The 25,705-nt window shown below is 42.1% G+C and overlaps 1 protein-coding gene across 1 annotated transcript in view; it reads right to left on the bottom strand.

Moving 5' to 3' along the window:
- FAM171B (family with sequence similarity 171 member B) overlaps nucleotides 1-23,113 on the bottom strand; it is a 54,223-nt gene extending 31,110 nt beyond the window's left edge. Inside the window, exon 1 of the mRNA XM_034065463.1 lies at nucleotides 22,874-23,113. Within this exon, the coding sequence (XP_033921354.1) occupies nucleotides 22,874-23,045 (172 nt within the window). The 5' untranslated portion in view covers nucleotides 23,046-23,113. The remainder of the gene's footprint in view (nucleotides 1-22,873) is intronic.
- Nucleotides 23,114-25,705: the final 2,592 nt, after the last annotated feature.

The raw sequence follows: 25,705 nt of genomic DNA, 5'->3' as shown, positions 1-25,705 counted from the left end.
ATGCTTATCACAAATATGATTAGACACACCCTGGTCAGATCTGTCGTTACCTCAAAACTTCGTGCATCATGTTGGGGGCCACAAAGAATTGTTGTGGTTTAAACCCAGATGGCAACTCAGAACCACGCAGCCGCTTGCTCACTCCCCCAGCTTCCACCCCCTGCTCCCGAAGGGATGGGGAGGAGAATCGAAAGAATGTAACTTCCAAGGGTTGAGATAAGAAAAGTCCAGTAACTAAGGTATGACACAAAACCCCTATTGCTACCCCCAACAATAATAACGGTAAGGGAAATAACAAGGGAAGAGAATACAACTACTCACCACCTGCCAGCCAATACCCAGCCTGATTCGAGCAGCAAGCTAGCCCTTCCGGGTAACTGCCCCCAGTTAGGCATCCTGGGCATGACGTGATGTGGTATGGAATACCACTTTGGTCAGTTTGGGTCAGATGTCCTGTCTCTGCTTCCTCCCGGCTTCCCCTCCTCCCTGACAGACCATGAGACTCAGAAAGTCCTTGGTCGGAGTAAACATTACTTAGCAACAACTAAAAGCATCAGTGTTATCAGCGTTGTTCCAGGCTGAAAGTCAAAGCCACTGCACTACACCAGCTGCTACAAAGGAGAAAAAATGACTGCTACTGCTGAACCCAGGACAAATAATTATTTTCCTTTTATACCAACACTTACCATCAGGGGTATATATTTGTACTTATGTTTATGCATATATAAACACAACTGTTAAGCAAACAAGGAAAGGGAAGCTTGTTTGGTTTTTAAAGAGAAGGTAAACAAAATTACATAATATTCTTAATAGAAATCTTGCCTTCAAATATTAGTTTACTGCATGTCTCACCAGTACTTAGGCTCTGTAATGACTTCCAAACTAATGAACAATCATTACGTCAGTGTAAATCAACAAACTAAATTCCCCACAAGTTCCTGAACTGGTTCCTCCAAATTCAGAAATAACTTAAAAGAAAGGTTAAATTTAACCAGGAGTGAATATGGCCAGCTTCAAAATTCAGCTATCACATTTTGAAAGAGGATGTACTTGCCTGGTGCTAATTCTTCAGACAAGTGAGAGTTTAGAAACTCCTAATATTTTTCAAATAGACATTACCTAATATTAATGCTATCTACCTCTGTCACACACATTTTTACATACACAGACTGAAGCACTGCCTTCAGTTCATAGAATCATAGAATGGTTAGGGGTTGAAAGGACCATAAGGTCATCTAGTTCCAACCCCGCTGCTGTGGGAAGGGACGCCTCACACCAGACCATGTTGCCCAAGGCTCTGTATAAGAAAATAATTACCACACTTCACAAACATGCAATTTTTTTAGTGCTTAGAATTATATTATTGGATTTGGATCATTTTATTATCTGGACAGCCTTAGCCATCAAAATCTGTACTACTTTACTACAGGTAAATTAACATTTCAGCTTTTTCTATTTCAAGATCTGTTCTATGCAAGAGTGGACTGATCTAATGAGTTATTTAAGTAAATGAATAAAAACAACAAACACAACAGCCCTCTTCTACAGCTGAGTAATACCATTGTTAAGTGGTTACACTTCTAAACCAAGATCTCAGACCAGATGCAGAAAAAACTGAGTAAGCATAGTATTCATCCCACAAATGTTGACACAAGCCAAATATTGATGAAATTAATGGTCTGCAAAATCAATAAAATAACACAGATTATTATATGCTGCACCCTTCAAGATTACTACTGCACAATCAATAAACACCCTCCTGGAATGATCATGCTTACAAGAACTATGCAAGAATGTCATCAGACTAATCCATAAAGCTGCTTAACAACTCACTTATCCAATGGCAGCACTTCCTGAACACTTCCAAGTGCACCTAGTAAGACATATAAAATAGACAGAAATCAAGCATTACCCTTCCAACACTTGTCCAGGCTACCTAAGCAAGAGCTATGAAATTTGAACATGAAATCAGCTATGACATTTAGATGGTATTTTTTGCCTGTATCCATTTATCACTGTGTGCTACACATGTCACTAAAAACATGCACTAGAATATTTTTAAATGCATATCATGTACTGCTGTAAGGTACTCACTGGGTAACTACGTTCATGGTGGTTTTTCACTATTAGATGTCTTCTTTGTTCAACTCACATATTAAAATTGGAATGTTTCACCACTCAAGACAAAACATGAGAACTCACAAGATACAACAAACCAGAATTTTCAGTGCAGAATTGCATTTAACATCTTGCTGTACTTGTCTATTGCCATAAATAATAAGAAATTTCAACTAAATTCAGAACTGATACCTGCTAGCGAAGCTCTGACAACTACTATTACAATTATCATAGCAACTTTGCCTTTTTATTTCCTGCTATTTTGTTGCATCAGCCAGCCTGGTTCTCAGAACTCTGGTTAGCATGGAAGATGGAAGCTGAGAAATTCACCTTCCTGTGGCAGGGACATATGAAGCAGACAAAATTAAATGCTGCAATCTGCAGCTTCTCTTATTTAGGATTTATTTATTTTAAATATCATCTTCTGTAGTCTTAGCTGAGATAAATTATTAATATCACAAGACCAAAAGTAAGCAAAACTCACATATCAATTAAAGATGAATTTGCAACTGAAAGAGATTTAAATAAGCAAGTTGTCATGGGTTCAGCCGTGGCAGTCATTTATCTCCTTCTTGTAGCTGGTGCAGTGCTGTGTTTTGACTTCTGGGCTGGGAATAGTTGCTTGATAGTGAGCATGTTTTGAGGGTGTTTTTGTTCAAGGCCTTTGTTTTTGTTCAAGTGCCTTTTGTTCAAGGCACGTGTTCTGCCGGGGAGGAGGGGAGGCCGGGAGGAAGGAGAGACAGGACACCTGACCCAGGCTAGCCAATGAGGTATTCCATACCATAGCACGTGATGCCCAGAATGCATACTGGGAGAGCAGGAGGGGTAGAGCTCTGGTGGAAAATGGAGGAGGGAGCACGCGGTGCTCAGCCGGGCAGGGTGGAGTGAGTTATGGGTCAGTGGCTGGTGGGGTGTTGTATTCTTTTCGCTTGTTATTGGCTGTATCATTATTATTTCTAGTAGTAAATGGCGGTAGCGACTTTGTGTTATGCCTTAGCTATTAAACCGTTCTTATCTCAACCCGTGGGGGCTACATCCTTTGGATTCTCCTTCCTAACTCTCTGGGAGTTGGGGGACTTGGTTTAAACCACGACAGCTTTTGGTGCCCAACGTGGGGCCCAAGGGTTTGAGATAAGAACAGATCTGCGAGGATTTAGGGTCTCTTGTCACAATGCTGATTTTAGAGGTTTTTCTCTGGATCTCGCGGTTTCGGGATTTTGCCGGGTACTTTGTGTATGGATTGGATGTGTTTGTGTTTGTCGATCATGGGGCTTCGGCTAGGGTTTTTGTTTCACTGTACTTTGTGTCAGAGGCTTGTAATACGGTGGGGCTCCGGCAGCAGGGGGGATGGACGTGGCCGTGGACTCGGTCTTGTACCAGGCCGTCCCGCTGCTCTTCGCTGTCCTTGTCCTTGTCTTCCCCTTCGTCTGTGTGAGGCTGCGTGAAGCCAGGAAGGAGCGGCCCCGGGAGCTGCCGGCAGCTGAGGCTGCCGGGGAGAGCGGCACGGGGAGCCAAACGGCTGTGGCAGAGCAGCGGGAACAGGCGGGGGAGGAGCGGAGCAGGGCGGTAGCTGAGCAGCAGGATCAGGCAGCTGGGGAGGTGAGTCCCGCGGCCGTTCCCGACCCCCCGACGGCCGAGAGTGTCCCCCGGAAGTCGCCCGCCGACCCCCAGCAGGATGCAGGAGACCACGCAGCACTTCCCAGCAAGGCAGAGGAGGAACCGAGTCCTGCCGCCGTTCCGAACCCTGCAGCGTCTGAGAATATTCCCCGGAATTCACCCGCCGAGCCGCAGCAGGATACAGGAGACCACGCAGCATTTCCCAGCAAGGCAGAGAAGCAAGATCCGGACTCAGGAGAAGAGAAGCTGGTGGTGGGAGAACTGGCAAGCAGGGCAGCTACATCAGCCCCAATCGCAAAAGTTAAGCAGAGTCAGGTTTGGGACTTGTCTAAGGTTAGACAAGTACATAGGAGCACCAGGAGAATGTCCCCAAGGCTGGACAGTCATGAGTGGCAGGGCATGTGGGACAGTATGGCCAGGTATCTGGCCCACTGGGCCCCTCCAGTGCTTTGGAAGCATTGGAAGTGGAAGGCAGCTGTATGGAGTCCCCAGCAGCAAGCTGTAGAACTGCTGAAGGGGATGGTGAATGATTTTGAGCCTGGTGGGCCCACATATTTCAGGCCATCAGTCCAGAGATGCAACATAGAGATGTCTCATGATCGAGGGGTGGACTTAAGAGTGATGGTGTATTGGAAATGTGGGAACTGGGCATGACGTGAATGGTATGGAATAATGGGTGGATAATGTCATGGGTTCAGCCGTGGCAGTCATTTATCTCCTTCTTGTAGCTGGTGCAGTGCTGTGTTTTGACTTCTGGGCTGGGAATAGTTGCTTGATAGTGAGCATGTTTTGAGGGTGTTTTTGTTCAAGGCCTTTGTTTTTGTTCAAGTGCCTTTTGTTCAAGGCACGTGTTCTGCCGGGGAGGAGGGGAGGCCGGGAGGAAGGAGAGACAGGACACCTGACCCAGGCTAGCCAATGAGGTATTCCATACCATAGCACGTGATGCCCAGAATGCATACTGGGAGAGCAGGAGGGGTAGAGCTCTGGTGGAAAATGGAGGAGGGAGCACGCGGTGCTCAGCTGGGCAGGGTGGAGTGAGTTATGGGTCAGTGGCTGGTGGGGTGTTGTATTCTTTTCGCTTGTTATTGGCTGTATCATTATTATTTCTAGTAGTAAATGGCGGTAGCGACTTTGTGTTATGCCTTAGCTATTAAACCGTTCTTATCTCAACCCGTGGGGGCTACATCCTTTGGATTCTCCTTCCTAACTCTCCGGGAGTTGGGGGACTTGGTTTAAACCACGACACAAGTATATATCAGTAACAGAGCTCCTGAAGCCTACAAAATAGAACACATTTGCCCAGGCATTACAGAGGCCATTATAAGACTGTTTTTTTATCTCAGCTTTTTCACTGCCTAATAATATGTAATTAAAATGTAATGCTACTCTTTCATTATTTTTTAATGATGGCCTGTATTTTTTTAAATGACTGATGCATTCTACCTTGCATCAGTATTGAGAGAATCAAAAAGCAAATATTAAAAATTCACACTTTTTTATAGAATACTGGAAAAAAGTACAGAAGGGAAATATTAGAATCTGCATAATATTCTATTTTAAATATGCTACCTGAAATACACTGTATTATATACCCTCAAGACCTATGCGAACAACATGCATTTCCCACTTATCACCTTCACAAACTTTCATTATGTAAACAGAAAAACAAACAAAAAACAACAAAAATATCATTCTGCATCATCTCCTTGACAAATGGAACCATTTCTCATAGAGAATTTCTTCTATTTCTTACAGAGAAGTTCTAATGATTTGTCAAATTTACCCTTTAATGGTCACTATATTTGGATAGCGGAAGAACATTCCAGTAACCCTGTAGCATGAATAATATTTTTTTTTTAACCTAATGGGATAGGTACAGGATTTGTCTCGTGTAAGTCTTAGTGGTGGCTACACTGAAATTAGCTGAAAAAAATCCCTGCAAGTTCAAACATCCCCTTAATTTGGCAGAGTGGACAAAAAAAAAACACAGGAAAACAAAGCAGTACTCTCTTCAAGTATGATATTCAATGACCTGAAGGTTTTAACCTTAAGACAGATATGCCTGTATAACCTCACAGTGGCATAACAACCTACAAAGTAGTAACTCAAATGTCAGTGCATGTTACTAACCATTCACAAAGGAAAATTACTGCTGCATTCAGTGACATTATTCAGTAACGTGCTCATCACTATGCTAAAAATACTCTCCCCCAAAAGCTGCGAAATCTCATACTACTGCTTAAAGAAAGATATTTGCAATGTTTAGCTTTTACTTATGCAAAAAGGAAAAGAATGCCAGGGTGTAAAGACAAATAAGGAGAAAATACAGTTGAAAGGTTGCAGGTCAGCATGTCCTAACTGTAGTCCTGTACATGTGGGATGGGGATTTTTTTAATGCACTAGTTAGGTAATACATACTGCAGCAACAAAACAAGAGCAACCTACAACCTAGTATCTCTTTCATACATAATTTTTTATTAAAGTTGAGTTTCATGAGGTGAACATCAAAAATCACAAACCAACAATAAATGACATTAGTTTTCAGAAAAATGACTGCTGATTAAAATGACTGCAGAGTCCTCCTAATTTTAACTAAGTAAAATTTCACAGATGCCATAAACAAAGTTTAGAAAAAGAGAGGGGAATGATAGATTCTCTTGTCCCACACTGCATCAAAACTATGCACACAAATGTTTTGCTAGGTCTCTATCCCTGTCAATTTGAGGATTTTCTCAACATTCATGGTCCATAATCCAAAGAAAATCTCTCCTTCAGCCCAATGAGAGTAAGTTTTCTCTCTTGCTCTCACAGGCAACGAAACAAGCTCTTGTGATATTTATCACAAGGCATAATTTATATTATTAACAGCTTCTATTGTTCCAAACACATGCTCTACTGATGTCCTGCATTTACGCAACATAAAACTACTAATTTCTCCTGTTCAGTCACTTAATGAAAGTCTTCAAATGAAAATTATTATCCACAATGACCTGAAAAAGCTTTTCATAATTCCACTAGTGTCTATAATAGTTGGAGGGGACAAGCATCTCCTTATTCATTCCAGCAAAATAGCCTATACTTTGAAATATTTCGACATCATTGAACTTCTTCCTACTTTAGCTTACATTAGCACAGACAAATTATCAACCAGATTTGCTATCTCATAGAAAATAACTTACATGAGAATGCTCCAGTTTCATTTGAGAAGCTTGCCCATAAAGGTTATTATTAATAAATCATAATAAATAATTTGGTTTCTTCCCAAATTTCAGAACTGTTATAAATTGAGACCACAACGGACCATAATCCAATTAGAATTTTATTAATTATAGCAAGTAGAATATGAGCAAAGACAGCGCTGGACGGCAGGAGAGTCTGCGCTCTGCCTACTGCCGTGCTGAGCAGTTCAAAAAGCCCTCCCTTATACATCTTTTACTTCCGTGTTCATGACGTAGTTGAGGTACTCTGCGCATGCTTCCGCTGTTGCTAGGGGGTCGACCTCTGCCTCCCGGTGGTCGGTGAGGCCGAAGTAAGAAGTCTTCCTCCTTTGTCCCATAGTTGACCCTTCATTTATGTCCTTATATGGAGTGGTTTGTCTTATTTCTGCCAGTTCCTGGAACATCTTGCAAGCCAGTTTCTGTAACACCTTGTGGTCATCTTATGTTTGCATAAACGGTTTCTGGTTTAATTGGTGTAAGCGATTGTGGTTTAATTGGTGTAAGCAATTGCAGTTATCTTATCTTGCATAAGCTGTGTCCGTTAACTGTGTGCATAAGCAATTTCATATCTTTTGTTGTCTAACCTTTATATTGGGCTTAACATATATATACCTAACATATATCTTAATAAACAATACCTTATTCTTTAGTTTTTCACAATCCCCCCTTTTTCTTTTTATCCTATTATTGTTTATTAGATGCTGCTTTCATCCTCAGCACTGCAAATAAACCTTTTTCCACAATCCCAACATTTATCAGAACACTCACAGGGTAATACCTCACAATTACAATCAGTGTAGCCCCTACGTGGCATAATATATTCACAACAATCTTCATCCTCATCAATAGATACACTTTTATAATTTGCCCCAGACCTCGTAGTTAAAATAAGCAGTTTAGCTATGTCAAATCGTTCCCTAATAAAGTGTAAAATATAGCATAATATACAAGGCCCAAATATAAGTCCCAAAATCAACATGATAAGCGGTCCTGCTAAAGTGGACAACAAAGTGGTTAGTCAAGGTGAAACATTAAACCAGTTTTCATACCATGACCTGCCCGCCTCACGATATTTCTTACGTTGATCTAACCTTTTCCGGAGTTCAGACATGGTGTCCTGGACTACTCCAGTATGGTCAGCCAAAGAACAACATTCTTCATTGAGAGCTACACATAACCCTCCTTCTTTTAAGAACAATAGATCTAATCCTAAACAGCAATCACTAAGATTAAATTTTCCACAGACCACTCCTTCTTGAGCCAACAGGTCATCTAAAACCACACGATTCTGATATATTGCAGTTTTCATTTTAGTATTTTGCTTTGCAATTAATCCTAATGCATTTTCTGTTTTATTTACTACTATTTCTACCACAGCTTGTGACCTTATAATTCTATTCAACATCCATATAGGAGTTCTGTATCCCCAGGATGCATCTTTGGCCCAAGTTGCCAAATCATAATAGATTATTCATTCAGGTGGCCACTCATTGTCTTTCCATTTTGTAACTCTCTTTTATATTGTTTTCTCCTTAATAAGAAGAAAATAGGTCTGATCATTCCTAATATACATGAACCTGTCCAATTTTGGGGTAAAAATGCAAAAGTTATTTTACCACAGATTCAATAATATCCATTTGGAGTAGGCCAACTGTTTGGTATGTTAGTTCCATTAGTCCAGTTACTGAATTGGTGATTTATTTCTATGGGATTTCCCCATCTTCCCCAGTCTTTCTTTGCTCTCTTCCACATATAACCCCCTTCACAAAGTAAATTTCCTATTGGTTTTACACCATTTTCTAAATTTTTCCAACAACTTTTTCAGATTATATCCGTTTGCAAGATCCATTGTCTTACTCCGGGGACCTCTGCCTGGGCCCCCGGGACTGGGACCTCTGCCTGGGACCCGTCTTCCCTCCCCATATCTTAGTACAATATTCTATCATTTTTTTTGCTTATCTTTCCCTAGGGTTCCAGGGAAATCTCTCCAATTATCTAAGGGGTATTCATGTGAGTCGAAGGCTTGCTGCCCTTCGCCCCCCATCTTCCGGAATATCCACAAATATACACTCACTCGCTCCCCCTTGTTCCTGGCCCAGTCCCTCGCGGGAGATGGAAAACGCAGTACTTAAGGGTCCACACTCGCTTGGTTCAGTATATCGAACCTCTCATTCGTTATATTCCAGGAAACCCAATCCCCCCCGAACGGCAAACCTGCGAACAACTTCGCAATATACTTACGCGTCCTGCGTCTTCGTCCGGACTCCCGTGCACAGAATTTTTATGGGATTTTTACCGGTTTTTCCTTTGCTCATTATTCTAGAATTTAGGTTCGTCGGTAAGGTTGAGGTAGGCTGTTGGTCGCGGGGCCGCGAAATGTCGCGGGGCGCCTCCCCGGAGGACCAAAGCTCACCGTTCCTTATCCGAGTCACGGCACCAGAAATTGTTATAAATTGAGACCACAACGGACCATAATCCAATTAGAATTTTATTAATTATAGCAAGTAGAATATGAGCAAAGACAGCGCTGGACGGCAGGGGAGTCTGCGCTCCGCCTACTGCCGTGCTGAGCAGTTCAAAAAGCCCTCCCTTATACATCTTTTACTTCCGTGTTCATGACGTAGTTGAGGTACTCTGCGCATGCTTCAGCTGTTGCTAGGGGGTCGACCTCTGCCTCCCGGTGGTCGGTGAGGCCGAAGTAAGAAGTCTTCCTCCTTTGTCCCATAGTTGACCCTTCATTTATGTCCTTATATGGAGTGGTTTGTCTTATTTCTGCCAGTTCCTGGAACATCTTGCAAGCCAGTTTCTGTAACACCTTGTGGTCATCTTATGTTTGCATAAACGGTTTCTGGTTTAATTGGTGTAAGTGATTGTGGTTTAATTGGTGTAAGCGATTGCAGTTATCTTATCTTGCATAAGCTGTGTCCGTTAACTGTGTGCATAAGCAATTTCATATCTTTTGTTGTCTAACCTTTATATTGGGCTTAACATATATATACCTAACATATATCTTAATAAACAATACCTTATTCTTTAGTTTTTCACAAGAACCAAAAGTCCATGCTAAGCACTAGTATTGATTTCAACAGGCTGAGCCAAATGCATACATCATATACATAAAACAACCCCTTATCTGCAGCAGAGGATATAATTCCACTTTCTTCTAATTTATATGCATTAGAGGAAAACAGTCCACCCAAAATGAAATGCAGATGTTTCAAGAGAAACAGTAGCAGCTGACGCACCAGTCACATGCAAGCACAAAGTCAGTCATTTGAGGAGGGGAGAAAATGTGGATGATAATGAGCTGAGGATACAATCAATATGCAGAGATACAAGCCAACAAGAACCTCATGAAATTCAACAGGGACAAATACAAAACGATGCATCTGACCCCTTCCAGCAATACCTGCAGGAGACCGAGCAACAGTATAGTAGCTCTGATGAAAACATAAGGGAGTCCTGGTGAGCAATAAGCTAAACATGCCAGGAGTGCACCTTGGAAGAGATGAAGGCAAACAGCACACTGCAGAGGTACCAAAAAAAAGCACAACAAATAGCACAAGACAAGTAACTCCTCCCATTTAGCACTTGCTCAACCACATCTGGGAACTGCATTCAGTTTTGGACCCACAGAAGAAGTTAGCCTTGTTAAACCTCACAAAGGAAAGACCTCGGGGGACCTAAACAACAGCCTTCCAATAGCCACCAATTTACCCAGAAGACAGAGCCAAGTTCTCTGTCAAGACACGTAGCAGAATAACAAAAGGCAACAGTCAAAAATTGCAGGGATATGACTGGACATTGGTAATTTTTTTTTCTTTCTCAGGGTAAACAATCATTGGAACAGGTTGCTATCCTGGTTTTGGCTGGGATACAGTTAATTTTCTTTCTAGTAGCTGGTACAGTGCTGTGTTTTGGCTTTAGTCTGGGAATAAAGCTGATAACATACCAATGTTTCAGTTGTTTCTCAGTACCGCTTACCCTGGTCAAGGTCTTTTCATTTTCTTGTGCTCTGCCACGAGGAGGCACACAAGAACTCGGGAGGGAGCAGAGACAGGACACCTGAGCTGAACTACTCAATATTCCATATCACCGCACATCATGCCCAGTATATAAAGTGGGGGGAGTTACCCAGAAAGGACTGATTGCTGCTTCAGTTTGGCTGGGTCCCAGCAGGTAGTGAGCAATTGTATTGTGCATCACTTCGGTTTACTGTTTTTTTTGCCTCTCCCCTTTTAGTTTTACATTTTCTCCCCTTGTTATTTCCCTTATCATCATTATTGATAGTAGTATTATATTGTACTTTAGTTATTAAACCGTTTTAATCTCAACCTGTAGGGTTTACATTCTTCCGATTCTCCTCCCCATACCACCTGGAGGTGGGAAGGGGGAGGATGAGCAAGCAGCTAAGTGCTACTGAGCTACAGCTGTTCAGAGAGATTCTCCATTCTTGGAAGCTTTCATGGCCTGACAGGAAACAAATCCCATGTGTGAATTCAGTGTCAACCATGCTTAAAGCATAGAGCAGTTCCTATATCCACTCCAGCCTAAATAATCTCCATGATTCCAGATGCTCACAGTTACTTTATAATCGCACAAAACACTGAAAGAAAAGTCCATACAGAATAAACATCACCTTCACTTGACTGCAGTTTATTTCAGATGCAAATTTTATTACACTTAGCAAATCTGGCTGGGTATTTTAGTAGGAGTACAGCATCCCACCAATCTGGGGCTCACAACCTGATGTAAATTCTATATTCTATTAGGGAAATTGGATGAATATATAAAGATACTTTATCTTGCACGGTCTTACTTGGTAACATTTGCAGTCAATGGAAACAGAAACACTGATAATTCTGAAAGTAAAATCAGTTTGACTAATGAAAGGGTCACTCACACTTGCAACTGAAGTAACCTGCAACATGAAACCTGAAAGGTACATACATGGATGCTCCAGTGGGAAAAATCAATTGTTGAATACAGGTAAAAGATTAACGAGAAATAAAGACATAAAAGGATGCAAACCAAAAGAAAACATTTCAGGAGAGGTAAATGAACTATTAAAGACCACCTAGAAACTAAACAAACAAACAAAAACCAAAACAACAAAAAACCCCACCCCTAATTCAACTTTTTCCTCCAAAATAAAATGCCTCATAAGGGGTCACTGATGGCTATAACCACATTGTGTTCAGTAAAGCTCAGTAAGTTCAGTAAACAGTTGTACAGGCTAAAGCACTTATTAATCGAATGACACTCCACAAACCCTGGAGTGCTTTTGGGGTCCAGTGATCATATCAATAATGCACTTCAAAGAGAGTATGCTGCCAGTTCCCAGAATCTCTGTATTTTGCTGCTTCATGACCTCCTAATTCACATGGCTTAATATGTGCCTCGCACTCATACCTGTAACCACTGCACCATATTCGACACAAAAAAAACAGCTCACTCCCACAGCTATTTGCAGGTTAACCTGCTACAGCTACCAGCAGTTCACGTAAGATCCACACCAAAACCACCAAATATTTCAAAATGATACAAAGAAAATCAGAAGGTAGAGGGTTAAGATTTTTCCCCCCCACCCTCTAACCCGCCAATAGTAGCAATTTATTTCCATGTAATCTTAATGACATGCCACCTCTTGTCTCTTTTACTGGTAGAACTGCACTACCTTAGGTACCCACTGCTATCAACAGCAAATGCAGAATGCTGAAGCAAGGGTCATGTGGGAAGTCCAGCAGTACAAACTGACCTCATAATCCATTTCCTTCAACTGTCTCATTTCCACATTGTAAAGGATAAGAACTGTGCCTTGAAGTCTGACTTAGGTCTTTCAATCAGTGGAGACTGTTTTTGAACACACACGATGAAGCATAATCACAGCTTCAAGGAAGAAGGACAAGAAATTGAGGGGGAAGAAAATAAGGCATATAAGGCAGGAAAGAACATCATTCCCTAGCCCTGTCAATGCCAGCAGATCACACAGGATAGTCCCCAAAGCTACACCAGACAGGAACACACACATGCTGCCCCAGCAACTCCTGTGCAAAGATCTTTTTGTCTGTGCATGCTTATCCCCAAAGCTCACCAGGTGGAAGCATGAACCCTGTCAAGTTCCCATGCTACCTATATTCTTCTCCACTCAATTGCAGGACTCCTTAAAAGAGCTTTAAATTAGATTGAGCAACATGGTCTACTGTGAGGTCTCCTTGTTCGTGGCATGGGGTTTGAACTAGATGAACCTAAGGTCCTTTCTAACCCTAACTATTCTGATTCTATGAAAACCAGGCTTGCTGGTGATAAGCCTGAGAGCAACACACCAGAGTTTGAGGGATGGTGCGCTAGTAAGGTCCTTTGGTCTGTTGTCTCAGATGTCGTGAGGTTCTGCAGGGAGAAAACTAAAAAGGCCAAAAGGAGGTTGTAGTGAAATGGGTGTTTGTCTCTTCTCCCAGCAAGCAATGCGACAAGACAAAATGGCCTCAAGTTGCACCAGGGGAGGTTTAGACTTAATATTAGGAAAAATTCCTTCACCAAAAAGGTTGTTAAGCATAGAAAAGGCTACCCAGGGAAGTGGTGGAATCACCATCCCTGAAGGTATTTAGAAGTTGTGTAGATGTGGCATTTAAGGGACATGGTTTAGTGGCGGACTTGGCAATGTTAGGTTGATATTTGAACTCTATGATCTTAAAGTTTTTTTCCACCTCAACAATTCTATGTACCATAAACTGCAGACCTGTCAGTATTCTGTTTACAAGAATGCATAATATGTTTACAATCAGAGAGCAAGTAGAATTATTTGGAAGGTTATGGCTGCTGGTCCAATGGGAGAAGATTTTTCTTCACGCCATCTACACACAACTGATAACTGCTCGCAAAATTCGCAGCATGCAATAGTGTTTTACTTGACAAAACTGCTGGTGCCATATGATAGTCTTGTGTTGTGCCTAAGAAGCCATGTTTAAGGTAACTAGTGCTTCTGGAGTATCCTCCACACATACTGGACCATGCCTGTTGATGTTTATCTCCTAGTGACAAGAACCTGTTCACACTACAATACATGCGTGCTCTCTCATATGGAAGGTCTAAGCATTATCCCTTTCTGATCAATATCTCTCCCAGAATAAGGGCAATACATTCACCAAAGGTTACTCTCTGTACAGACTGTCTCTCCAGCCTATGTGAAAAGGAGATGTGATGGGACTGTACAAGCATATGTTCTGTCTGTGCTACAGTATCAGGCATGCTTTGGAAGACTTGCTCTTTCACAGGGCCCCAGCTGCTCTGCTGGGTGGATGTGGAGTGCCTATTCCAACTGAAAATAAGAGCTTGCATGACATCTCCTCTACAAGTTAGATAAATGGAAAGAGGGCACTCCTGAAGTCTAATTCATTCTCTTGAGCTTTCTAACCTTAAGTTCCCTAGGACAGGGTGTTTCATCAAATACACTTTCATATTGCTGCTTGTAAAGCTGTGCATACACACATCTTCCCCTCATTACATGCTAGCATGAAAATTGCTTTCAAACTTCACACTTTCTCTACAACTAGTGCCAGAAAAAACAAAGTAAGAAATACAATAGGTGCTTTTCAGCCTGCTGAATGCAATTTCTTGTAGACTTGCATGGAAAATGACAGTTTAGGAGCACACATGAGGTGTGCTGAACCACCTCCAGCAAGATTGGTAGAAGAAGCTGTATCTAGTAGTTTCATCCTACTGAACACAGAAGCATTATTCAAGATTACACTAACCCCTATGATGCAACAGATTCTGGGTCATGGGATCTGGATGTTCCTACAGCACACCAGATTGCAAGATCTATGAATTAGGAATTCAATTAAGTACCAAGACTAATAAAGGGGACTCATCCGCTCTTGTCACACTGTGCCTCAAAGCCCCATTCATTACAAAAGGGTATAACAAATATAGAAATATGCAACTTTCAAGAAAACAAAGTAACCTGCCCTATTTTTCTAAGTTTTACAAAAATTGCGTTTATTTCAAATAAGCTTTCCTCTCAAATCTTCAAAGATTTCTGTGGACTGAGCTAGTTCACAGAGATAGCATGCTACAGATCCCCAGGGACCCAGACAGCAGTTGCATTCCAAATTCTGAAACTGCCTTTTTCTTAGCCTGACAGCAATTCTGTGAAGGGTTTTACATATCAATTGGCTTTTGATGGTACATATTCTACCAACAGCTTGACAAGAAGTAATGAAACTGCCAAAACAAAAACTGCAAAAAACTACCATCTTACAATAGATAGCTTCCTCTTATCACTGATTACTCCTGTTTCCTGCCACTTCACACTGCGTAACTGTGTGTCCCATTTCTGTGAAAGCTAAATCACATTTCTGCCCTTGTACCTCTGTTCTTTCTAATGAAAGCTACTATTAAGTTTATTGAAATCAAGTTTTCTGAAGTACAGAGCATGATATAATGATATATTACAAGCTCCCATCAAGCTTTGAACACAGAAGAGTTGCCTACCTCTTCAGAATTTCTCAGTGCCTTTTTGTTTATATTGATTCTCTTTCTCAAAAATAAAAAAGTATGTATTTTTTCATTTGTGATCTACCATGAAAAACCCCAAACTCCTTTTTTTCTTGCGTTAGCAACTGAGTGACCTAAATCATGGAACATGTGAACTAATAAATGAAATTATCCGTGACTATTTTGTTTTCATTATTCACTTTTGCACCAAACTTCAGATGCTTTGTCACCAGTGTCCTAATACAGATCCTGATATTCTGATGTACCATTAAGCCTTAGATCAGCACAGAAAGCTAATAAATCACTTGAGAACATCAGCTCCAATAAATCAGGACAAGACTAAGTTTCACATTCTTTCTCTACTTCCTCACCTGAGAAACCATTCTCACAAATCCCATAGGCTGAGAACTTTGAGAAAACTGAACAGCAATTCAAAGGACATTCTCTGAGCTTATTCCCATGGCTGGAGATAGTCACTCGCATTAAACCTTTTTGCTGGGGTGCATATGTAACACTTTCAGAGTTCTATTTCATGATTAAAGAATTATTTTTAACAGACCAAAAGCCAGGTTTGCAAAATTTAATTAAGGCTCTTCATATAAGAAACAACATTGATTCCTAACAAATGTTTACATCTAATTTGTATCTAAAACAAATCAGAAGTTTTATTTTAAAGACTTCAATCCATCTCTTCCATGTCCAAATAGAAAATAATTACTACAATTTAACCCATTAGCTTTGACAATCTAAAAATAGATTTTTCCCTGACCAGGTTATATTCCAGTACCTACTGGATAAGAAGGTTGTGCTGCCGGGTGTATAAAACAATTAACCCCAGTGCTGTTCAGAAGCCCCTAGTTAGACAGCCCTTACTTCTTAAACAGGAACTGTATTCTATGTAATCACTCAGACATGAAAACTACCGAATTTCCTTCTTTATAGGAATGCTACAGAATATCCTATATGGCTTTTATCTCCTCACTAATTCTCTTGGCATTTGTATCCAACTTCTACAGAATCTCCAGAACATAACTGGATTTATTGCTGTTGTACTAATCCCCTTCCCAGTGACTAGAGACACTAAACCATAGAAGTTGTTCCACCAAGCAACAAACAAGCCAGCCACACAGCACCGTTTTTAACTACATCATTATATATTATTAATTATACATTATTATATATTATTTATAAACGCAGAACAAGATATCAAAACCAAATACTCATCTAAATACATAAGTGCCACCTACACACCAATATACATGCCATTAGGAAAAATATTTCACAACTAGAAACACAGAAAACAAAGATAAGAAAAGCAGTAAGTCATACAAAGATGCATCAGAGAAATATTTCTCTTCCTGTATCTCATAAAAAGGAAGCAGGAGAAAGGTATCTCCTCGAATGATCAGGAAGAATAAGACAATGTACAAGACTTTAAAACAAGCTTAACTAGAAATCTCTTATCTAGAACACTGTTTTGCATTAGATAGCAACTTATCAACACATGCAAGCAGGTAATATTGAGAAATGGGCACAGAATCAAATTCCACAGGTAGCACCCAGACAGTGGTTTTGTTTCCAACAGGTACATAAGTAATCTCTTATTCTCTTTTGGCTTTGCCACCAATCACATGTTTCTCATCTGTCTCAACAAACAGAACTGTATAAATATGCACAGTGATTGCCATTCTCTCCTCTCCTTTGTTCAGCACCATTCCTACATGTTAGCACTTATTTAATTTCACCTGACAAAAATCAAGCTAATCATCCCATCCTACGCAAAGCCAACTACCGAAAATAAAATAGTGGCAAAATATTTTTTTTCCTGAATTCTGGAATGTGAAGCAGATTGGGAATGGTATATAACAAACATGATGGCCAGTCATTCTATGGTAATACAATGGTGTATGTTTTCCTATGTGCTGTCTATACATAACGTGACAGCTTCTATTTACGCAACTGCTGTTTTTTCCAGAAGAATCTTGCTCATTCAGTATATGTGAGATCTGCCATGAAGCTGATGCAGTGAAGTACAGTTGCAGAGAACAACACTGCACCACATTCAGAATATTTTCAAGCTTTTTGAGCATTAAAGAACACAACACATCTCCTATAAAGATAAGCAAAAGGGAACAAGGGAAACAATGCCAACTTTGCCTGGATCAAAGCCAGGACTACATTTACTGAATTTTGTGCTCAAGCCCACTGGGCTTCAGTGCCGAGTAGTCAAAGCTCCTGGTGACTATTCTTTAATCAATTCTGCACACCAGAATGCAGACTTCTGAACTGCCACACAGAAAATGCAAAAACTCGCTATGAATTTAACAGGGAACCAAGACAGGTTCTCCACTTCAGCAATTACCCTAGCCACAGATCCATCCTTCTCTCCCCAAATATTTTTTCCTAAAATTTGGAAGAACAGTTACATCTGTTAAGTAACATAGAATAGTTAGAATTGGAAAGGACCTCAAGATCATCTAGCTCCAACCCCCCAGCCACTGGCAGGGACACTTCACACTAAACCATATCACCCAAGGCTTCATCCAGCCTGGCCTTGAACACCACCAGCGATGGAGCATTCACAACCTCCCTGAGCAACCCAGTACAGTACATCACCACCCTAACAGTCAAGAATTTCTTCCTTATATCCAATCTAAACCTCTGCTGTTTAAGTTTCAACCCGTTACCCCTTGTCCTATCACTACAGTCCCTAATGAACAGTCCCTCACCAGCATCCCTGTAGGCCCCCTTCAGATACTGGAAGGCTGCTATGAGGTCTCCATGCAGCCTTCTCTTCTCCAGGCTGAACAGCTCCAACTTTCTCAGCCTGTCTTCATATGGGAGGTGCTCCAGTCCCCTGATCATCCTCGTGGCCCTCCTCTGGACTTGTTGTAACAGTTCCATGTCCTTTCTATGCTGAGAACACCAGAACTGCACACAATACCCCAGGTGAGGTCTCACGAGAGCAGAGTATAGAGGGGCAGGATCACCTCCTTCGACCTGCTGGTCACGCTCCTCTTGATGCAGCCCAGGATACGGTTGGCTTTCTGGGCCACAAGCACACACTCCTGGCTCATGTTCATTTTCTCATTGACTACCACTCCCAAGTTCTTCTCCACAGGACTACCATGAATTTCCTTTTTGCCCAACCTGTAGCTGCGCCTGGGATTGCCCCGACCCAGGTGTAGGACCTTGCACTTGGCATGGTTAAACGTCATGAGGTTGGCATCAGCCCACCTCACAAGTGTGTCAAGGTCCCTCTGGATGGCATTCCTTCCCTCTAGCGTATCAACAGAACCACACAGTTTGGTGTCATCGGCAAACTTGCTGAGGGCACACTCAATTCCATTGTCCATGTCAGTGACAAAGATATTAAACAAGACTGGTCCCAACTCCGATACCTGAGGGACACCACTCGTTACTGATCTCCAACCGGACACTGAACCGTTGACCACAACTCTTTGAGTGCGACCATCCAGCCAGTTCTTTATCCACTGAGTGGTCTACCTATCAAATTGATGTCTCCTCAATTTAGAGACAAGGCTGTCATGTGGGACATTGTCAAGCACTTTGCACAAGTCCAGATAGATGACGTCAACTGCTCCACCCCTGTCCATCACTTTTGTAGCCCCGTCATAGAAGGCCACCAAATTGGTCAGGCAGGATTTTCCCCTAGTAAAGCCATGCTGGCTGTCACCAAGCAGCTTTCTCTTTTTCATGTGCCCTAGCACGCCTTCCAAGAGAATCTGCTCCCAGATTTTGCCAGGCACAGAGGTGAGACTGACTGGTCTGTAATTCCCTGGGTCATCCATTTTCCCCTTCTGGAAAATGGGGGTTATATTTCCCTTTTTCCACTCGTCAGGAACTTCACCTGTCTGCCATGATTTTTCAAATATGATGGCCAGTGGCTTTGCAACTTCATTCACCAGCAACTTCAGGGCCTGCGGATGGATTTCATCAGGTCACATGGACTTGTGTACATTCAGGTTCTTAAGATGGTCTCAAACCATATCCTCTCCTACAGTGGGCCCAAGGTCTAGGTTTTCACAGTCCCTTCGTCCACCTTCCAAGACTCGGGTGCTGCGGTCAGAGCCTTTGCCAGTGAAGACCGAGGCAAAGAAGCCATTCAGAACCTCAGCCTTCTCCAAGTCCTGTGTAGCCAGTTCTCCCGAAAGTTTCTGGAGGGGGCCTACATTGTCCTTAGTCTGTTTTTTAGCCACTACATACCTATAAAATCCCTTCCTATTATCTTAACATCCTTTGCCAAGTTTAGCTCCAATTGGGCCTTAGCTTTCCTAACTTGGTCCCTAACTACCCTGACAACATCCCTGTATTCATCCCAGGCCACCTGACCTTGCTTCCACCTTTTTATAAGCCTCTTTTTTCCTGTGAATTTTTCTCAGCAGCTCCTTATCCATCCAAGAAGGTCTCCTGGCTCTCCTGCTGCACTTCCTTCTAGTCGGGATGCAACACCCCTGAGCTTGTAGCAGGTGATTCTTGAATGTTAACCAAGAGTCTTGGGCCCCCTTGCCCTCTAGGGCTATATCACATGGAACCTTGCTAAGCAGGTTCCTGAAGAGGCCAAAGTCTGCTCTCTTGAAGTTCAGTGCAGTGAGCTTACTGCACGCTCTTCTCACTGTCTTGAGGACCTCAAATTTGACCATCTCGTGATCACTGCATCCAAGAGTAACTCCATAAACTGTGACACAAGGCACATCTCTCCCCTGTCTTTAGAATTTACTTACTTCTTTTGGCAGTGGTAAATTTGTTGTTGTTTTTAAGGAAGAAGAAATGAGACAAACAAAACCAATTCCTATTCAGTCAATTCTGTGCAACTACCTTCTCTCCTTGCTGCATTTACATGTCAGCAGTAGAATCTGCACTCCAAATCTTTGTATCCAGCTGTGCTGACTTTAGTATTTCTTCTCAGACAACATAATAGTAACACTAGCCAAAGTCTGTTAATCCAGGAGGGAACTGATCTGTAAAACTGTATAATTAGGTTCAACGGAACAGGGACATCCATACAGGAATGTCAAACGACAAAAAGTTGTGAAATCCAACCTTAGCTCTGCACCTTCGCTATTTCAGTTGGATAAAGCTTCTTTGCTCCAGCAACACTGGGGTCACAAACACACATCATAAATCCAAAATCAGCCGAACTCCTCCTTATTTCCAGAACCTACGGCTAGCCTGGCAGCTCCCAGCACAGGACCTGCAGCTGCTTCAGGAGTGGCCTCTTCACAGCCATTCCCCTTAGGGATTATTACTCTGCTACCAGTCTTCTGCTGGAAAGGAAACAGTAATTTATCCTGCCTACCTTTAGGCTGTAAACCATCAAAAGATAATTTAATGGAAAAAAGACATTTAGTATCTCAAAAATACATGTCTGCAGCCAGGTTCTTCCTTTTTAAAATTTCAGAAATGTTCATTTAGCAAAACATTACTTACACGCCTTACTGAAATGAAACACCACACAAAACCCAAAGGTGCTTAGCAGCTTCTTCAGAATAATGAAAGTTTTGTAGCAGAAATCAGCTTGCCTTTTTAAAAGATTAATCACTACTGGCTTTTACAAATTCTTTATGAAAGAAGTTAATCAAGATCATTTAGAAAGCTAACCAAAACATGAAATAAAACTTTAACTTGTACTTAAACATAACACATACAAATGCTGAGCATAAATTTAAGTGACAACTTTTAACATTCATAAATTGGGACTGATCATGAAAGATGCATACCATAAAACACTTCCAGGACTCTAGTACCTCAAAACCTATGAAGCATAAAAAGCAAATAAAAGAAAGCAATAGCAACAAGGCACATGGGTCTGCAGCAGCAACAGCAGCAAACCAATAGGATCAGCATCAAACTGGTACCAACAAAGATTTTAGCCAGGGCTGAAGGCAATAAGGTATTAGAGTTTCTTGAAAATAAAGCAATACGTAAAACCAAAGAGGATGATCAAATTACAAAAACTGTCCATTTCTGGGGGGCACTCGATTTTTACTGAGCAAAATGTGCACTGCCCAAGCTAGAAATGCTGCCAATTTCTAAGTGGGGTTTTCTAAGTGGGTGATTCATCGTATATACTGCTACCAGCACAGGTAGAAACCGAATAATGAAAATAATTAAAATAATTAAAAATCGTCAGTTCAAGAGGAAAAACAAGAACCAAGTTGTTCATCAAATACCCTTCTTTAAAGTCCTATAGTTCAAACATTTGAAAAAAAACAAACCATAACACCAAAACAACAAAGAAAAAAAAAACCTATAAAACCCAAACCCACACAAGATACCAAAAGGCAAATCGAGGCATTTTAAGAATGTGTTGATATTCTACCAAATCTACTTTACAGCTCTACATCAAGACATAATTCAAGACCTTCGCTTGTATTTCCTAATAAACATACACACTTTAGCAGCCTTGTAAATTAGCTTCAATTCAGCAAAATACTAACTATATGCCTAAAACTAAGAACATTTTATACCTTCCTCAAGTCAACTGGAAATAGAAAAATGCATATATATCTTTAAAAAGAAACATACACTCCAGTGATGTGCCCAGAGCCTCAGTGATGAAGGGTCTTAAATAATTCATGTTTGAATCCATTTTGAAATTCTTTGGTGAAAGGCAGTATGTCAAGAAAACTACTGAGCTTTTATCCTAATTTAAGCCAGTAACACTTCAAAATCCACACGTATTTTTTAAACCAGATGACAGAACAAACACCTTATCACTTGACCTAGTTCTACAAAGGGGTTTGACTATAACACCAAGGCCTAAAGCTGCAATAAGCACATTATTTTCATACTCTCAGCTGTTGAAAGAACATCGTATTTCCTCATTCTGCAGCGGAGACGCAAAAACTGGTGAGCTCAGCAGCCCCATCTCTCCTTTGATAGGCTTATGACACTTGCCAATGTTATCAGCTAGGTTTATTTTTATAGATATAAATAGATATATAAAATGCATGTGCATAATAAATATTTTTATTTTAGATATATATATATATATATATATATAAACACACACACATCTCTCGCTCTGGTGACTCCTGCCAGCAATCGAGAACGGGTAGAGCCCCACTTCCCCGGAGCCCTTTTGCCTGGCAGCTGCATACAAATCTTGTGATATTAAAGATGGATCCTGCTCTCCCCGCAGCAGCAGCCTCCACGGCTCCGCTACCTGCTTCATTAAAACAAAGCCCGGCCCTCGCACGGCAGCGCAACGCCTGGAATACAGAGGCTGGCACCAGCTCGAAGCAACATGCCCCTCGGCAACTCGGCAGGAGCTGTGAGGGGGACGCCGGCCCCGGGAGAAGAGGATCACAGCAGGGCGGCCCCGGCCAGAAGCAATCTCCACAGGGAAGACAGGAAACAGAGGTATTCGCGCGGCAGCGGGAGCTCGGGGGGGTCGGTACCTGAGGCCGCCGTGGCGGCAGGGTTTCCCCTCGGCAGCGCCTCCAGCTGCTGCAGCGGGTAGGTGGCTGCACCAGCGTCAACGAGAGGCGGCTGCCCGAACAGCAGCAGCGACATCAGCATCGCGGCCCCCAGCCCCAGGAGCAGGGAGAGCCTCCCGCAGGTCCCCAGCATGGCGAGCAGCCCGAGGGCAGCGGAGGCATATTGCGGGCAAGGGCGAGGACGAGAAGCCGGGACCAGCGACGGCTCCGGCGGCGGTGTGAAAGCAGCCGCCACAGACCCCCCCGACGGCACAGCAGGCACCCGCCCTGCCCAGCCCCCCGGATGTGGAGGAGGCGGGGCCTGAGTGGCGGGAGGGGCCGCGGTGTTGCTGAGGCGGGGTCTGGAAAGAGCGGTGGGAAAGGGGTGGGGGGGTGCGGCGGTTCGTGTGTTGTAGCAGTGAGCGAGGGCCGCTGTGAGGGGAGAGGTAGCTGGTGGTTACGGCACGGCCTTGAAGCCCTGCGGAGGAACGGGTGGGTGCGGGCTGACTGTTTTTGAGGAGCCTCGCCATTCGTACCTGCTGATGGCGGTTGAGGCCTGCTGCCGGGCAGAGGGGAGGGAGAGCCGGCCTGTGACCTTCTGATAGGTTACCGAGGGAAGGAAACCGCGTCCATTCAGCCCTCCGAGCTGGGAGCACATTGGTTTTGACGTTTGTTGCCGAGAGTGTTAAACCGCCTTATGCAACCCCAGTGCAGCAGGTAGTGTTTTACCGGGTGGGTGCATGCGGTGGCTTGGTATCACTGGAAGATCACTTTCACTCAGGCACTGGCATAGCTGTATTTTAGCGTCTCCTAAAGCTTTGATTCCACACATAGGCATGTCGTTGCCCTATCTACACGTTTATTTGCATTAACGGTCCTAATAGCAAATAACGCACATTTTTTAGATTTAAGGATATACATAGGTAAAATTGGAGTGCGCTTGGGAACAACCTAGGGGTCATGGAAAAACTGCTCAAGTTGTTGACAACAGGTAAGACTGCTACACCTCACCAAAGACAGAACAGCTAGGTAAATCCAGCTCACCCACAGAATGAAACTGCTTGCATGTTTCCGGGCTAAACATGTGCCAGCACCACCTCACAATGAATTTCACGCTAGTGTTGATGAATGAGTCCATGCAATGATTTCATTGGGCCAAACACTCAGTGTAGGGACATTCCAGAACTGGATAATAACTGCATTTTCAGTGTATGAGTAGTGCATCTAAGTTCCTTGTAAAAGTATAAAATCACTTTATTTGCCTTTTAATAAAATAAATATTAGCTATTAAAAATCTTTCTTTTAGACATAATGACATATCAGGCCAAATATTTTTAGTTTTCAGATCAGGAAATTTCTTCAAATGTAGGGGGAAAATTATAAAGGAGTAGAAATTTTCCCAAACTAAAAGGAAGAACTACCAGGTTACAGTGTGTATTTTCAACAGTTCTATCATAAACTAAAGAAAACAGTACATTTTTACTTATGATTTAAAGCCATTCTATAATGTAGTTAATTGCCATTAACAATGACTTCAAATAGATTTGGGATTGGCATAGAAAATACAGTTCACTTTTACCGCAGTTGCTGATAGTCTGCTGGCACTTTTTGGGACTGCCAGAGAATGGACTGACTTCATCACTCGTGCATTATGAACCACCACTACCTTCAGTATAACACTGTAGTGGGAAATAGATACCCTCCTATCTTCAGTATTTTTCTTTAGAATGGCATCACAGTCTCCCTTTTGTTCATCAGCACAAAAAAAAACCCAAAAAACAAAAACATCTTTCTTCTAAGTAAGCAAAAGAGCACAAAGAACAGACAAATAAACCAATTATTTGTTTACTTGATAATGGAACCGTCCTCCTGCAGCTCACAGACAGATTCTCTGTTTTGTTTAGAAAACATTAGCTCAGCATCTGCCTCCCTCCTTCACATCAGGACACCCAGCTTCTTTATTTAACCTCGTATCTGTGCACAGCAAAAAGGCTGCTTCCACACAGCCTCTGTTAGACCTGAATTCATTTTGGAATCCCTGCAACATTGCATCTTCTTGGGTGGAAGAAAGGGGTATAGACAAGCTAGCTAATGCTTCAAGTAATTTGCTCCCATTGTTCATGAATTTGTCTGGTAAATGTGTATGTGGTAATAGGTGTAGATACATACATAGAATCACAGAATGGTTTGGGTTGGAAAGGACCTTAAAGCTCATCCAGTTCCAAGACCCCTGCCACAGGCAGGGACACCTTCCACTATACCAGGTTGCTCCAAGCCCCATCCAGCCTGGCCTTGAACATTGCCAGGGACAGGGCACCCACAGCTTCTCTGGGCAACCTGTGTCAGTGTCTTGCCAGCTTCATGGTGAAGAATTTTTTCTTAATATTTAACCTAAATGTGCCCTCTGCCATCCTAAAGCTATTTCCCCTTGTCCTATCCCTACATATTCTAAGTGCTTTAAAGAGAAGTCTTGGTTACTAGGGAAGACAGATTGAAACCCTCATCTGGCTTTAACAGCTGCTCATGAAACAATCCACATGGGGCTCAGGTCTGCCTGTGACTGCAGGCTCAGCACTGGTACCCATCACCATGTTAATTTCCAAATGTTCATAGACTTAGGTAAATCAAGTTTATCTGGGGAGAAATAGTTGAACCAACTTGGCAGCTGCCTCATTTTAAACTAATGTTCTTGATATGAATATACAGTTATTAATTTATAAAGTTCTGAAACAAATCTGTTAAATGTAGGATAAGAGTTTCATTGAAAATGGCTTCAAAAGAAGAATAATGTGTGGAAATTAACTGTTTGTACTG

This window comes from Melopsittacus undulatus, chromosome 8 (genome assembly GCF_012275295.1).
Source record: "Melopsittacus undulatus isolate bMelUnd1 chromosome 8, bMelUnd1.mat.Z, whole genome shotgun sequence".
Classification (NCBI taxonomy): domain Eukaryota; kingdom Metazoa; phylum Chordata; class Aves; order Psittaciformes; family Psittaculidae; genus Melopsittacus; species Melopsittacus undulatus.
Note: the sequence above shows the minus strand (reverse complement) of the source record. Positions and strands in the feature narration are given on the sequence as shown.